Genomic DNA, 17,665 nt, shown 5'->3' with positions numbered 1-17,665 from the left:
GCACGTACTAACACAATCAAATGTGTTTAGTCATTTGAGCCGTAGGTTGAATTAAATATCACTTTTACGACATCTGTTCAGAAGATCAAATCTTTTGTGTTCTACATCGCTTGTCAGGGAAAATAGTTGATGGTAATAGTTTTGGAGAGTAGCTACAATTATGATGTTATTGTACCAGCATAAAGTTGGACTACAGATCACGCAATAGATGTTTGATATACTTCACTGATACGAGTTCAGCTAGAAGTTAGGGGGACATATCAGCTTTCCTGTGACACTAAAGTATGCCGTTATGAGCTTAGAGATGAACCGTCACTAGAAGGCAGCCACTAGGTTTATATATAACAAAGGCTGTATACGTGATAAACATAATGAACTGAATCTTTGAAACGCATACACAATGGAATGCAAGCATCTGACGTAATATCAATTAAAAACGAAATTAACTAATCATTTTATTAGGGAACCATAAGAAACAAAACGCAGTGGGTATTCGGAATTCCGGGAATTAGGTCTATGTACGTGTAACTGGTTCACCAAACTGTATGCATTATGACGCGACTTTGAAGAAAGAATGGTTCATAATCATTTATCAATAAATGCAGTCATAATAACTGTAAATGTAAAACAAAGGTAAACAATAAAAAGAAAAGAAAAGTACCTTTATTACCGTGGGAGTAAAATGGAGCACCCGGAGAAAACCCACGTGTTTGGACGGGTGACCCGGTGCTTTTCACTTTTGATCGGGGAATCGAACCCCGGCCACATAGGTTAACGACAATAACCCTTATGTTGGTAGCTATACTTTGGCCATATTTATGTCTGTTGTCTCTGCGATGAAGACTTAGGTAACCTATTGGTAGCCCAAGTACAGTACAATTGTTTTGTGTTTGTTTGTAACTGAAATCAAACGGTTAAACTAGTCATGTCACCTCATTGCCATTATAACGTTATCTGTTTCTGTTAGTCTTTCGTGTCAATGTCTTACGATGAATGGTGTTTTGTAAACATATATGACCTTTCGCGCCGAACTTTTGATAAAGAAACCCGCGATAACATTTTCTTAGTGACATACATATATTACCGGGCGAGAGGTCTAGTATACAGGGTAGCTAGTAAACTGGTATGTCTTAGTCTCGGGTAAAGTCAGTTTGTCATTACACAACAACTCGTCTACCCCGGCACAAGTTAATACATACACGTTTTTTTAAATCCTTCAGTCAGCGGTCATATTGCTGAATGTGCTGATAATATGATTTGGGGTCAAGTGAGGTAACAATATATAACGACAACGGTCAGATACTCCTAACTGTCTGAGTAAGGTTACGTCCCACGTGGACCCCACGTGGCCGATCGAGTGTAAAAGAAATTACGACAGATTCCGGTATACGGGTTTATCAGCATGTAAGTATATCATCATTCTAACTAAAAGAGTATTCTAGCGATTTGTTATATAACGCCGAAATACTTAATGTTTTACCTATTTTTTAATAGCTGTTTTCATTTGACCTTACATTACCGTTGTTCGTTTCTGACACATTTTCGCGCTGATGTACAATGTAGTATGGTACTATCATAGTCATGGTAATTACAAACATTTGTCAACACCTCGGATGATGAGTAGGCACTGGTTTGGGTGTCGTTGTCTGGACCTATAGTCGGACTGTGAGACACTTGTACACTTAAGTACATACTATGAGAGCTATCTTGCTGTCAATACTGCTGATAATATGATGACACTGACCTTAAAAACGGGCTAGGTACTGTTCTCTCGATCAGCTTAGTATACAGTAGGCACATTGATACAATTTGTATATTACTTAATGTATTTCATTAAATACAGGTAAATTAATGTGTTGATCAATGTTTCGATATTTATTTTGTTGGACCCGAGGAAGGACAATAAAATAGAATGTTTGTGATCCAGGGTAAATTCGTTTTGGAGTCATTTGACTTATCTAACATTAATTGTTATTTGTGTTTCTAATGTGATACACTGCCCGTGGTCATTGTGGACAAACTGGTCATTTGGATCAAACTAACAAAGCCATTGTTTGTACTCACTGGTTTGGTTACGTATGACTAAGTCAGTGGGTGGCTGTTATCATTTAATTCCTTTAAAACAAATTTAAAGATAGATCATGTGTGGACAGGACTGGCAAAACAAGTTAGCATGGTCAACGTACACTGTACACTAATCTGTGGCTAATTCTCGGATTTAAAAATCGACATATGCGTATGATATACCTCACATGTATATATTTTATAGTTTGTCCCGAGTTTAATGTCCTATACGTATCTAAGGTCCTGGGATGATCGGTGTCTACGAAGATAGTAACGTTGTCTTCATTTTCAAAAGCATCGCGCTGTCGAATATGACTTTGTATGAAAGAAAGATTTTGTTTTATATTTCCTTCTTAGTACTCAATAGTACTCTATAGTACTCCACTACCTTCGTGTGTGACAGGAGGTTCGGTGTCCAGTGGACACACTAAGGTATGGATCAGTTCCGTGATGTTGACCAAGGCTGGGCCTGGGTGGCAATGGCGGCCTGTTTCCTTGGTAACGTTCTCACTGGCTTCCTTAACTACAGTACCGGGATCTTCCATGTGGCATTATTAGAGGAGTTCCGAGAGGACGTAGCCACTACAGCCCTGGTTGGTTCCGTATACGCCTGCCTGTATTCTCTGTTTGGTAAGGAAACATAAGTTATTGATATGGATAGATAGAATTTCAACATATTCCTAATGGCTAAGTTGGTGCAATGTTATTTCTAATAAAAAGTCTGGTAAAATAAACTGGTGGACTGGGAGTAAAGTATTCAAGTTTTGTTGAAGAATATGTTTTTGTACAGCAGGACTCGCATCCATTATCTTTTTACAAAAACCTTTTGTAGTTTCTTGGTTTCGTTCGATACATGTTTTTTTCCCCGACAAATATCTACCGAGGTTCATATCATGTCATGTCATACTTCTTTTTTTGGAAGGTTAGTACATGAATTTCTAACACGAGAATAAATATCGTCAAACGGACGAATTGCGAGAGGTGAATAAGATCATGCATCGACCTTTTCAAAGGACTGTAAGTGTATATTCTTGACAATTACTGACTTATGTTGAAAATAATGATGACGGAGAAAAGAAAAGAACTTTAAAAAGTGTTATCCGTGTACTAAAATAAAGCTTTAGAGAAGAATAGACTAGCACGTACCGTGTGAAGTCATATACGGTATGTCTACGATATGGTGTATACTTTAAAGCTTAAAGTTTTCTTTGATAGGAAGATCATGCTGGTATATTTATACAAAAGGTTTGACCAGGAATGCCTCTAACAAGAACTCGTATATTCGTTTGAAATGACGAGAATCCCTCTACGGTCGGTAATTAACCTGATGTATTTATAAAAACATATCTAACAACATATGCCGACTACTGATGGAAGCTTTGGTTTGTTTTTGTTTAAACGTTCTATTAACAGCCAGGGTCATGGAAGCATTAACACACAAGTTCGTAGAGATTCAGGTCGATGGAGACCATTGTAAAGCTGTATGGTCGACATCACGATTGGATTATCAAATATCCTATTTCCTTATGCGGTATGCAGTCAGATGATTGTTTATTTGCGATTGTAGCCTTACCCGGATTTGACCTTTATTTATTTGGCGGATGTCTTCGTAACCTTTATTTATTTGGCGGATGTCTTCGTAACCTTTATTTATATGGCGGATGTCTTCGTAACCTTTATTTATTTGGCGGATGTCGTCGTAACCTTTATTTATTTGGCGGATGTCCTCGTGACCTTTATTTATTTGGCGGGTGTCGTCGTGACCTTTATTTATTTGGCGGATGACCTCGTGACCTGTATATATTTGGCGGGTGTCGTCGTGACCTTTATTTATTTAGCGGATGATCTCGTGACCTTTGTTTGTTTGGCGTATGTCGTCGTGACCTTTATTTATTTGGCGGATGTCCTCGTGACCTTTATTTATTTGGCGGGTGTCGTCGTGACCTTTATTTATTTGGCGGATGACCTCGTGACCTGTATATATTTGGCGGGTGTCGTCGTGACCTTTATTTATTTAGCGGATGATCTCGTGACCTTTGTTTTTTTGGCGGATGACCTCGTGACCTTTATTTATTTGGCGGATGTCGTCGTGACCTTTATTTATTTGGCGGATGACGTCGTGACCTTTATTTATTTGGCGGATGACGTCGTGACCTTTATTTATTTGGCGGATGTCGTCGTGACCTTTATTTATTTGGTGGATGTCGTCGTGACCTTTATTTATTTGGCGGATGTCGTCGTGACCTTTATTTATTTGGCGGATGACGTCGTGACCTTTATTTATTTGGCAGATGATCTCGTGACCTTTATTTATTTGGCGGATGATCTCGTGACCTTTATTTATTTGACGGATGATCTCGTGACCTTTATTTATTTGGCGGATAACCTCGTGACCTTTATTTATTTGGCGGATGACCTCGTGGCCTTTATTTGTGTGGCGGATGACCTCGTGATCATTATTTATTTGGCGGATGACCTCGTGATCTTTATTTATGTGGCGGATGTTGGCGTGACCTTTATTTATTTGGCAGATGTGTTTACAAAAGCTCAATTAAACTTACCTATGTTGTCATTCTGATCAAAACTTGTGTTTGATTAGTTTGTCGATAACATGACATGCTGTTGTATTAGATAGATTTATCAGGATGAGGACACATATTTTCCATGTTAGATTTGTATGTATTTGTACCTCAGTACGGAACATATACACATTTGACGTTTTGCAAACGTATTCCTCTTTATGTAAAAACTGAGAAAGACTGTTATCTGAAACATTTGCCGACCAACACTTGAGTTAGTTGTTGCCGCCATTAGCTGTTTTGCCCACCCAACCTACCCATTTAGAGTCGGATATTATCGTCGTCGTTACCCTGTCAGTCTAGTCAGACTGTGTTTGTGTCGGGAATCCAACACGTTTGGTCTAGTATTTCAATCCCCCATAATGCGCATAGGCAATCACATCGCTCTTCCGAACTATGCAGTAAATGGTACGAATTCACGTCGGGTTACATAGGTTGGAAAGCGCATAACTTTAATCTCCTTTCAAATATAATAACACTTCTTATCGGTTATGGAATATAACTCCTGTCTCTGTAAGTCCCCTTAATGTAATCATATCAAAGGCTTCCTGCCTGTCCTCTGTTCTATATGAACGTTTCCCCTCCCCCTTAAAAAAAAATATTTTGACCACCCTTCTAGGTTTCCCTCTTTTGCCCTGGTATAATTTAGTGACCAGTCCAAGAGGGTTGCAGTTTAATATCAACTTTGTACAATATTTGGGTGTAATTTGACCGATTTCTGTTTGTTGTTTCATAGGTCCGTTCGTCAGCATGGTTGTCAATATGACGAGCTGTCAGACCGCACTCCTTATAGGGGGGATTCTGTCCGTGCTCGGGTTCTCCCTCAGTTTCCTAGCCAATGACCTCTCTACACTTCTCATCACCTATGGAATCATAGCAGGCAGGTGAAAACCATTCTACTTATGTTTTTAACGTTGACCACAAGAACGTTTACATTTGCATGTCAAGAACTCTTTCGAATATCCTACATCATATGTATTTATCGAGGTATTTGATGTCGTGTGTCACTTTGTGTTTATTAATACATAAACGCCCAACAGTGGCATTGTTAAGTTTACGTTTATGTCCATATACAGTTCAATATTGTAGTGGTATCAAAATAACTTCACCATTTTATCTTGGAGGTCATGATTTATCCTGATCATTGCTTATACATGTAATTATAAACGTTTAATAAGAGATATCCACAAATGAAACTGCTTAGGTAGATTTTATTGTCAATTTGTTAATGAAACGCGAACTTTTGTCTAAATATAGTTTTTATTATTTGTGTGAATTATATTCCTTTTTCAAGGTCTTGGTTCTGGTTTTTGTGCTACTCCTATCTTAATCATGACCGGGTACAGTTTCAAACGGTACCGAGGAATTGCCAACGGGGTCGTTGTTTCCGGGTGTGGAATTGGTATGCTTGGATGCGGTCCTGTCAGTCAGTATTTCATTGACACATATGGACTCCGGGGTGGTTTCCTGATGATGGGCGGTATCGCTTGCCATTTTATTGTATGCGCAGCACTGATTAGACCTTCCGGGGCGGAAGTATGGCACAAGAGAATGCGACAGGAATCGGAAGACTCGTCCAAGAAGTGTGTCCAAATGCGAAGTATTCTGGATCCTTCCCTGTACAAAAACTACGCTTTTTTGCTCATACTTATTGCTGGGTTTGCATGGAATGCCGCTTATGGCATTGTACTTCTTCATCTGCCCAACTTTTCAGTCGTTCAAGGATCTTCCAAATCGGAAGCTGCTATGCTCCTCCTCGTGATTGGAGGTGGTAGTTCCATAAGTAGGATTTTGGGAGGATTAACGACAAGTTCAGAATCTGAAATAGATCCGATACTCCTGAAGCTTGGAGTCCTGGGTATCACCGGGGTACTGACCCTTCTGTTCCCGTTCTATTCCGGTATATACTGGCAGCAGGTTATCTTCGCCACTCTGTTTGGGATATACAGTGGTGGTCTGATAGCATTTACTGTCCCTATACTTATAGAAATAGTCGGACTCTCTAAACTGTCTGCCGCTCTCGGAGCTCTGTACTGCATTTCCGGAGTTGGATGGTTCGTCGGACCAACTGCGGCAGGTAAATCATGTTTACTTTTATTAGACTCCGGTTTGACAACTTACTTGGGTACCCTCTCCGTCAAAAAAATAATAATCAAAGATAAGAAACATTACGAAAATCACACAGATAAGTACAAACTAACCCCATTCTAGTGTGTAGTATTATGCTTCTCTGGCAATATCTCTCAACGAAACATGTTATAATTAAAGTGTTAGGTTAATAGTATTATGTTTGTGGTATTATGTTTGTAGTATTATGTTTGTAGTATTATGTTTGTAGTATTATATTTGTAGTATTATGTTTGTAGTGTTATGTTTGTAGTATTATGTTTGTAATGTTATATTTGTAGTATAATATTTGTAGTATTATGTTTGTAGTATTATATGTTTGTAGTATTATGTGTTTGTAGTATTATATGTTTGTAGTATTATGTTTGTTGTATTATATATTTGTAGTGTTATGTTTGTAGTATTATGTTTGTAGTATTATGTTTGTAGTATTATATTTGTAGTATTATGTTTGTAATATTATATTTGTAGTATTATGTTTGTAGTATTATATTTGTAGTATTATGTTTGTAGTATTATATTTGTAGTATTATATTTGTAGTAATATGTTTGTAGTATTATATGTTTGTAGTAATATGTTTGTAGTATTATATGTTTGTAGTATTATATGTTTGTAGTATTATATGTTTGTAGTATTATATGTTTGTAGTATTATATTTGTAGTGTTATATTTGTAGTATTATGTTTGTAGTGTTATGTTTGTAGTGTTATGTTTGTAGTATTATATGTTTGTAATGTTATATTTGTAGTATTATATTTGTAATGTTATATTTGTAGTATTATGTTTGTAGTGTTATGTTTGTAGTGTTATGTTTGTAGTATTATATGTTTGTAGTATTATATGTTTGTAGTATTATGTTTGTAGTATTATGTTTGTAGTATTATGTTTGTAATGTGTTATGTTTGTAGTGTATGTTTGTAGGTTATGTTGTAGTTATTATGTTTGTAGTTTATTTGTAGTTTATGTTTGTATGTTATGTTTGGTATTATTGTTTGTAGTTATTTTTGTAGTTTATGTTTGTAGTATTATATTTGTAGTGTTATGTTTGTAGTATTATGTTTGTAGTGTTATGTTTGTAGTGTTATGTTTGTAGTGTTATTGTGTTTATGTGAGTTTTGTTTTATGTTGTATGTATTTAGTTATGTTTGTAGTATTATATTGTTGTATTTGTTATGTTTGTAGTATTATATGTTTGTAGTATGTTTATGTTTGTGTAGTTTGTTTTATGTTTTGTGTGTATTATGTTTGTAGTTATGTTTGTAGTGTTATGTTTGTAGTATTATGTTTGTAGTATTATTTTTGTTTATATTTGTAGTATTATGTTTGTAGTATTATGTTTGTAGTGTTATGTTTGTAGTATTATGTTTGTAGTATTATATTTGTAGTGTTATGTTTGTAGTATTATGTTTGTAGTGTTATGTTTGTAGTGTTATGTTTGTAGTATTATATGTTTGTAGTATTATATTTGTAGTGTTATGTTTGTAGTATTATGTTTGTAGTATTATGTTTGTAGTATTATGTTTGTAGTGTTATATTTGTAGTATTATATTTGTAGTATTATGTTTGTAGTATTATGTTTGTAGTGTTATATTTGTAGTATTATGTTTGTAGTATTATATTTGTAGTATTATGTTTGTAGTATTATGTTTGTAGTGTTATATTTTTAGTATTATATGTCTGTAGTATTATATGTTAGATGTGTTATGTTTGAAGTATTATGTTTGTAGTATTATATGTTTGTAGTAATATGTTTGTAGTATTATGTTTGTAGTATCATATTTGTATTATTATATTTGTCGTAATATGTTTGTAGTATTATGTTTGTAGTAATATGTTTGTAGTATTATGTTTGTAGTATTATGTTTGTAGTGTTATGTTTGTAGTGTTAAGTTTATAATGTTATATTTGTAGTATTATGTTTGTAGTATTGTATTTGTAGTATTATGTTTGTAGTGTTATGTTTGTAGTATTATGTTTGTAGTATTGTATTTGTAGTATTATGTTTGTAGTGTTATGTTTGTATTATTATGTTTGTAGTATTGTATTTGTAGTGTTATGTTTGTAGTGTTACATGTTTGTAGTATTATGTTTGTAGTATTCTGTTAGATGTGTTATGGTTGTAGTATTTTATGTTTGTAGTATTATGTTAGATGTGTTATATTTCTAGTATTATGTTTGTAGTATTATATGTTTGTAGTATTATATGTTTGTAGTATTATATGTTTGTAGTGTTATGTTTGTAGTATTATATTTGTAGTATTATGTTTGTAGTATTATATTTGTAGTATAATATGTTTGTAGTAATATGTTTGTAGTATTATGTTAGAATTGTTATGTTTGTAGTACTAAGTTTTGTTGTGTAAGTTTTGTAGTACGTTTGTGAATGTAATTATCATTAAATAAATATAAACCGTATATCTGTTACTGTTTAACACATTCCTGTCATTCCTTTGTCGGGACTAATGCCTGTATGTAATCTGTCATTAATAGGTCTGATTATAGATAACACTGGCAGCTACAGCGTGGTCTTCTACATTACGGGTAAGATTCAGATACAGATTCTTTTATTTCCTTGTGTTACAAGACACATTGGAGAGTAGACATATACATATACAATAATACAATAGTACAGATAGTGATGGACACATTGGAGAGTAGACATATACATATACAATAATACAATAGTACAGATAGTGATGGACACATTGGAGAGTAGACATATACATATACAATAATACAATGGTACAGATAGTGATGGACACATTGGAGAGTAGACATATACATATACAATAATACAATAGTACAGATAGTGATGGACACATTGGAGAGTAGACATATACATATACAATAATACAATAGTACAGATAGTGATGGACAATCATACCATTATATCAATCAACAATATATATATCTTTATATAGAAGAACACATTACATGGTATATCATTAAATAATAGCACAATGCATTTCAATTACTGAAATGATGTCGTTCATATTAAATGATAATCACAGTGTATATGCACTGGTATTTTTACATTCATTACATCGACCACTTAATTTTCAGGATTTTTTAAAAGAAATTCTTCATACAAGTGGTCGATGTAAGCCCCAGGATAACATCTACATGAACGCTGACATATTTATTAAGTATAGATTAAACTCATATACATTTATCATAAATGCATAATAAAGTAATACAGTATACAATATGTTTCATTGATAATACAAGCATGATATACTAGTACTATAGAAACGGTAAATAGTGCCAATCCCTACTTTAATTATATACATATAAGATTTTACATATTACATGTAGCTTTACAAGGACCACTGACCGGAGAGACTATGTACCTTATATAATCGGAAGCTGTATTTTTCTTTTCCTAAATTAAATGTCTGCGTGAAATCTTAACAGTATTCACATTGGAGGAACATATTTTGTTGCCAATTAGATTTCAATCTTCATAACGCGAGCCAATGGCCACTCTATGTTTACAAAATTTCTACGCCGTCGAAAACCATTTAGAACATTTTGGAAATTCCCGCTAAGATATGAAAAAAATTGTAATAAAAAAATCTCGTTTTTCTGAATAACGACTTATCACGTAACAATAAACAGACATTATAATGATACAACCAAACGTAACAACTACTACATTAAAGAGTATGAAACGAAACATGCAAAAACAGTTATGTGGTTTAAAACAATAAAGAATACCGACATGATAACGAAACCATACTTTATATCATTAAAATGGGGACAAAATATGAACACAATTGTATGTTAGTATGTAACGTTTGACCTATTACAAGGATAATAGAACCAAGTACGATTTTATTTTTTTTAATCTCAATTGGATACTTTTAACTTGCACTGTCAGCTTTAACATATACATGTAAATCATCTCGATCTTTTTTTATTTAATGTGACGATATGATATATCGATGACAATCCTATTTTCTGTTGTAGGTACTATATTCCTATTGTCTGTTGTAGGTACTATATTCCTATTGTCTGTTGTAGGTAATATATTCCTATTGTCTGTTGTAGGTACTATATTCCTATTGTCTGTTGTAGGTACTATATTCCTATTGTCTGTTGTATGTACTATATTCATATTGTCTGTTGTATGTACTATATTCCTATTGTCTGTTGTATGTACTATATTCATATTGTCTGTTGTAGGTACTATATTCCTATTGTCTGTTGTATGTACTATATTCATATTGTCTGTTGTATGTACTATATTCCTATTGTCTGTTGTAGGTAATATATTCCTATTGTCTGTTGTAGGTACTATATTCCTATTGTCTGTTGTATGTACTATATTCATATTGTCTGTTGTAGGTAATATATTCCTATTGTCTGTTGTAGGTACTATATTCCTATTGTCTGTTGTAGGTAATATATTCCTATTGTCTGTTGTAGGTACTATATTCATATTGTCTGTTGTAGGTACTATATTCCTATTGTCTGTTGTAGGTACTATATTCCTATTGTCTGTTGTAGGTACTATATTCCTATTGTCTGTTGTATGTAATATATTCCTATTGTCTGTTGTAGGTACTATATTCCTATTGTCTGTTGTAGGTACTATATTCCTATTGTCTGTTGTAGGTACTATATTCCTATTGTCTGTTGTAGGTACTATATTCCTATTGTCTGTTGTATGTAATATATTCCTATTGTCTGTTGAAGGTACTATATTCCTATTGTCTGTTGTAGGTACTATATTCCTATTGTCTGTTGTAGGTACTATATTCCTATTGTCTGTTGTATGTACTATATTCCTATTGTCTGTTGTAGGTACTATATTCCTATTGTCTGTTGTAGGTACTATATTCCTATTGTCTGTTGTAGGTACTATATTCCTATTGTCTGTTGTAGGTACTATATTCCTATTGTCTGTTGTAGGTACTATATTCCTATTGTCTGTTGTAGGTACTATATTCCTATTGTCTGTTGTAGGTACTATATTCCTATTGTCTGTTGTAGGTACTATATTCCTATTGTCTGTTGTAGGTACTATATTCCTATTGTCTGTTGTAGGTACTATATTCATATTGTCTGTTGTAGGTAATATATTCCTATTGTCTGTTGTATGTAATATATTCCTATAGTCTGTTGTAGGTACTATATTCATATTGTCTGTTGTAGGTACTATATTCCTATTGTCTGTTGTAGGTACTATATTCCTATTGTCTGTTGTAGGTACTATATTCCTATTGTCTGTTGTAGGTACTATATTCCTATTTTCTGTTGTAGGTACTATATTCATATTTGGTTCGGTGTTGACTCTGCTGTCTACAATATGGCGCCCAAAAGACGTCAATGTTGATGAGGAGGATCGATATGTGGCCTCCGTCCTGTTTAAGGGATCCAATTTCCTTACTGGGTCAATTCTTCTTACAGGGTCAGCAAACGTCATGTTGGACTTTCGAGCGTCTACGATGAGCATGTATCAATCTGCCAAGTCCCTTGGACCGTATAGTTCTTACCGTTCTGTACGGATGCAAAACTCTAACCGATCTGTTAATACACAGGAAAAAGTTCCACTAAAAATATCTAGACTGGCTATAAACAATGGCGAAGCGGATCCCTTAAACGTCGAACGATGAAAACCTGAACGAACAGGCCATTTATATTGTATATTGAAATCTGCTCAAAATATACACACGTATTCTATATTCTCTGTGAGAAAATTTCAATGTGAAAACGGCATTATAAAATAACGGAGTGTATGCGCCTGCCCTATGATATTTCCCAGGCCGATTTTAACTTTCTTCCATTCTGTATTAGTACACATTCGGGTATTGGCATCACTGACGAGTCCTAGAAGGAAGAAACAGTGTATTATTTCTGTGTCTTGTATACAGTGGTCGTTTATTATATCGACACAGTGTCTATATGATTAGTAACTGATGTTCCTTCTCTTTATTACTTTGATGTTTATAAATCACAACTGTTATGCATGACGTGAATAAATAATGAGATCGATGACGTAGAATCGACGGTACAGACAAGTCAATTGTTGAATTTGCAAGTTAATTCGACAATGTCGGCGCTATGGAATGAAACACTACCATTAGTTCTCTAGTAAATTCTTTAAAAAAAATGCCAGAAGTAGAAAAGGAAAATTAATTGATAACTCGATAACACATCAAGACGGAAAAATAAGTGAAAAAGTATGAAAACGATTTCGGTATTGTATACACTTTGTAGATAACAAAGTATAATAACGATTTCGGTATTGTATACACTTTGTAGATAACAAAGTATAATAACGATTTCGGTATTGTATACACTTTGTAAGAGAAAGTATAATAAACGATTCGGTATTGTATACACTTTGGTAGATACAGTATAATAAGCGATTTCAGTATTGTATACACTTGTAGAATAAAGTATAATAATGATTTCCGGTATTGTTATACACTTGTAGATAACAAAGGTATAATAAAGATTTCGGTATTGTATACACTTGGTAGATACAAAGTAATAATAACCGATTTCGAGTATTGTATACACTTTGTAGTAACAAAGTATAACTTTGTAGATACAAAGTATAATAACGATTTCGGTATTGTATACACTTTGTAGATAACAAAGTATAATAACGATTTCGGTATTGTATACACTTTGTAGATAACAGAAGTATATAACGATTTCGGTATTGTATACACTTTGTAGATAACAAAGTATAATAACGATTTCGGTATTGTATACACTTTGTAGATAACAAAGTATAATAACGATTTCGGTATTGTATACACTTTGTAGATAACAAAGTATAATAACGATTTCGGTATTGTATACACTTTGTAGATAACAAGTATAATAACGATTTCGGTATTGTATACACTTGTAGATAAAGTATAATAACGATTCGGTATTGTATACACTTTGTAGATAACAAGTATAATAATGATTCGGTATTGTATACACTTTGTAGATAAAGTATAATAACAATTTCGGTATTGTATACACTTTGTAGAAAACAAAGTATAATAATGATTTCGGTATTGTATACACTTTGTAGATAAAGTATAATAACGATTTCGGTATTGTATACACTTTGTAGATAAAGTATAATAACAATTTCGGTATTGTATACACTTTGTTGATAAAGTATAATAATGATTTCGGTATTGTATACACTTTGTAGATAACAAAGTATAATAACAATTTCGGTATTGTATACCTTGTTGATAACAAGTATAATAATATTTGGGTTTTGTAAATTTTGAGTAAAAAAGAAAAAATTGGTTTGAAATTTGAAAAAAGATTAACTTTCGGTTTTAAATTGAAAAAATAAATAGTTTCTAGTAAAATTTTTAAAAAAAAACTTTGGAAAAGTAGAAAATAAAAATTTTTTTGTAACCTTTTGAAAACAAAAATAAGAGGGGGAAAAAAAAAATTTTTGAAAAAAGTATAAAAGTTTGGGTTTTGTATCATTTTGTAGTAAAAAAGTATAAAACGTTTTTCGTATTGTTACATTTGTTTAAAAGTATAATAACGATTTCGGTATTGTATACACTTTGTAGATAACAAAGTATAATAACGATTTCGGTATTGTATACACTTTGTAGATAAAGAATAATAACGATTTCGGTATTGTATACACTTTGTAGAAATTAAATAAAAAATTTTTTGGGTATTGTATACACTTTTAGAAAACAAAGTAAATAACGTTTTTCGGGTATTGTTCATTTTGTAAAACAAAGTATAATAACGATTTCGGTATTGTATACACTTTGTAGATAACAAAGTATAATAACGATTTCGGTATTGTATACACTTTGTAGATAACAAAGTATAATAACGATTTCGGTATTGTATACACTTTGTAGATAAAGTATAATAACGATTTCGGTATTGTATACACTTTGTAGATAAAGTATAATAACGATTTCGGTATTGTATACACTTTGTAGATAAAGTATAATAACGATTTCGGTATTGTATACACTTTGTAGATAACAAAGTATAATAACGATTTCGGTATTGTATACACTTTGTAGATAAAGTATAATAACGATTTCGGTATTGTATACACTTTGTAGATAACAAAGTATAATAACGATTTCGGTATTGTATACACTTTGTAGATAACAAAGTATAATAACGATTTCGGTATTGTATACACTTTGTAGATAACAAAGTATAATAACGATTTCAGTATTGTATACACTTTGTAGATAACAAAGTATAATAACGATTTCGGTATTGTATACACTTTGTAGATAAAGTATAATAACGATTTCGGTATTGTATACACTTTGTAGATAACAAAGTATAATAACGATTTCGGTATTGTATACACTTTGTAGATAAAGTATAATAACGATTTCGGTATTGTATACACTTTGTAGATAAAGTATAATAACGATTTCGGTATTGTATACACTTTGTAGATAACAAATATAATAACGATTTCGGTATTGTATACACTTTGTAGGTAACAAGTATAATAACGATTTCGGTATTGTATACACTTTGTAGATACAAGTATAATAACGATTTCGGTATTGTATACACTTTGTAGATAACAAAGTATAATAACGATTTCGGTATTGTATACACTTTGTAGATACAGTATAATAACGATTTCGGTATTGTATACACTTTGTAGATAAAGTATAATAACGATTTCGGTATTGTATACACTTTGTAGATAACAAGTATAATAACGATTTCGGTATTGTATACACTTTGTAGATAAAGTATAATAACGATTTCGGTATTGTATACACTTTGTAGATAAAAGTATAATAACGATTTCGGTATTGTATACACTTTGTAGACACTGTAAGAGTAATTACGGAATAATCTTTAACTGACTGATAGATTAGATAATCCATTGAACTAACACAATGGTAGAATGCATGTTAATTTGTATAATGGAGTGTTATGCATATGTTATATCATATTTTATATGCAATATTTGATATCGAATGAATTGTTACATGGTAAATATGTCACTTAGGATCACGGATTGGTCAATTAATTTTTTTTACTATTTGATGGATGAATGAATGGATTGATGGATGATGGACATCATCATCGTTCTTGGTTATTATATATTTGTGAATATTAAGATGACTGGCGCCCAAGGAGATAACAAACTTAGTCACCTACAGTATGATGGCCGTCTGATACTTCTATCAATAGATATCACAGGCCATTTTTGTTTCCGCACCAAAAACACCTACAGGTCACCAGTAATACAAACCAGAATTAAAACGTACATTTAAAATGAGTGACCTTGTTTATATTACAGGAACGTTCTGAAATGATGTTCAGTAAACAATAAAAAATAATTCAGTAATAAATAGACTTGCCCATGTCTCTAGAAAATTGAAATTATGAAGTTGACCTTTGATCTAAAGGATATAGGGGATATTATCTAGTAGATCTTAGCTGAGCAATTATTTAAAAATAGAGAAGAAAAAAAAAAGAAAAAAAAAATTGGCCTGGTTGTCAGTCAAAATCATTAAGGTGCCAAACCTATAACAAGTGATTAATTATCATTAAAAAGTCCCGATTTTTTTATACAATGATAATATAATACAAATTAAAATCGAAAGACCAGTCTGGTTCCTTGATAACCAATACTCTGATATGGATGAGTGACAAAATGATAAGCATATAAGCAGCTGCTAGAAAATAACCTTTTCATCAGGAAATCACGTCACAACGTCTCCCTGTCAGTCTCACACACCATGTTATTTCGTATTCAGAGTCAAGGACACCGCAGTATGACAAATGGCAGTAGTAGTTAGTGGGAAACAATGTATTACTATATTACTACTATAACATGGATTATAATTAACAAATAATCATCCTCCACATGCCTCGTGGTTGGTACTCGTCGGATATTTGTAGACAGAAGTAGGACCACATCCTAGCTGTATCCCACCTCCCGTCATTGACAAGTCCCGACGATACAGTGGTAAAGTGTAATTGTTTATTCATTACTTAGAATTTTGTGTGTTAATTACTTTATATTTACACTTGTAAGGTCGCAGTGACTTCGAAATGTATGAACAGTGAAACATGTTCAGTAAATAAACACGCGTTTCTTGTCATTTGAAATAATATGTTCTTTTCTTATTTTCAAGAACTGATTAGTTATGATATTTGCAGAGGATTATTTTATGGTTCAAATATTTTATTCCTTCAGCAGGAAAAAATAAAAAGGTGCGAATACAATTATGGAAAACAATAATTGAATGCACACATCCTTAAATGGTAACATGCTATGGGAATCTCTGTCTAATTCGTCACACTTAGGGTTAAATATTTAATGGGTTAGGGTTAGGGTTAGTAAGTACTTGTTTCTGAATCCGTTAATGTTTTGTATAATGTGTGTACTATTACAATTGACATGAATAAAATACAATTAAAACTAAATATCCAATTGGTCATTCTTTGTGTGTAGTGCCAGCAATTCTGTCATTTGACTGTTTTGATACTAGCAATTAAGAAAATAAGTTTGTTGACTAGTTTGCCAAGCAAGACTTCTGTACATATGAATTGATGTAATTGACGATACCTCCTACATACCTTTGCTATATGGTATTCCTGTGTGGTAAGACTACCCATATCGTGTGCGGAAATACGTATTATCGAGGTATGGGAAAATCCTACTTCTCATTCAAAGTTCCATATCCCCTATCCCGTATAGATATATATGATAGACTTCACTGTTAATTCGTTAGTCAGATTTAATATCGCTGTCTCAGTATACCTATCAAAGTAATTACGGATGTTCCATGATATACAACGTCACAGGAAATCAAGCTAAACGACTGGCATGTTTCCGCCTCTCGACGCCCATAATGAGGGTGTATTGGTCATACATCAATCCTGATACGCTAACTTGGTAAGTTAT

At 32.8% G+C, this 17,665-nt stretch overlaps 1 protein-coding gene across 2 annotated transcripts; it reads left to right on the top strand.

Moving 5' to 3' along the window:
- The first annotated feature begins 1,194 nt into the window (after nucleotides 1–1,194).
- LOC117342868 (monocarboxylate transporter 12-like) lies at nucleotides 1,195–13,075 on the top strand. Of its 2 annotated transcripts, XM_033905155.1 has the most exons (6): nucleotides 1,195–1,404; nucleotides 2,422–2,694; nucleotides 5,380–5,527; nucleotides 5,938–6,720; nucleotides 9,262–9,312; nucleotides 12,037–13,075. In XM_033905155.1, exons 4-6 carry the CDS (start codon nucleotides 5,976–5,978, stop codon nucleotides 12,387–12,389), a joined length of 1,149 nt encoding a protein of 382 aa, XP_033761046.1. In that variant the 5' UTR covers nucleotides 1,195–1,404; nucleotides 2,422–2,694; nucleotides 5,380–5,527; nucleotides 5,938–5,975; the 3' UTR covers nucleotides 12,390–13,075. The 2 variants fall into 2 exon arrangements, with proteins under 2 accessions (XP_033761046.1, XP_033761045.1); XM_033905154.1 differs by lacking the exon at nucleotides 1,195–1,404 and having other exon boundaries at nucleotides 1,593–2,694.
- The last annotated feature ends 4,590 nt before the right edge of the window (nucleotides 13,076–17,665 follow it).

The sequence above is a fragment of the Pecten maximus genome, chromosome 14, assembly GCF_902652985.1.
Source record: "Pecten maximus chromosome 14, xPecMax1.1, whole genome shotgun sequence".
Classification (NCBI taxonomy): Eukaryota; Metazoa; Mollusca; class Bivalvia; order Pectinida; family Pectinidae; genus Pecten; species Pecten maximus.
The sequence above is the reverse complement of the archived record's forward strand: the minus strand, read 5'-3'. Positions and strand labels throughout refer to the sequence as shown.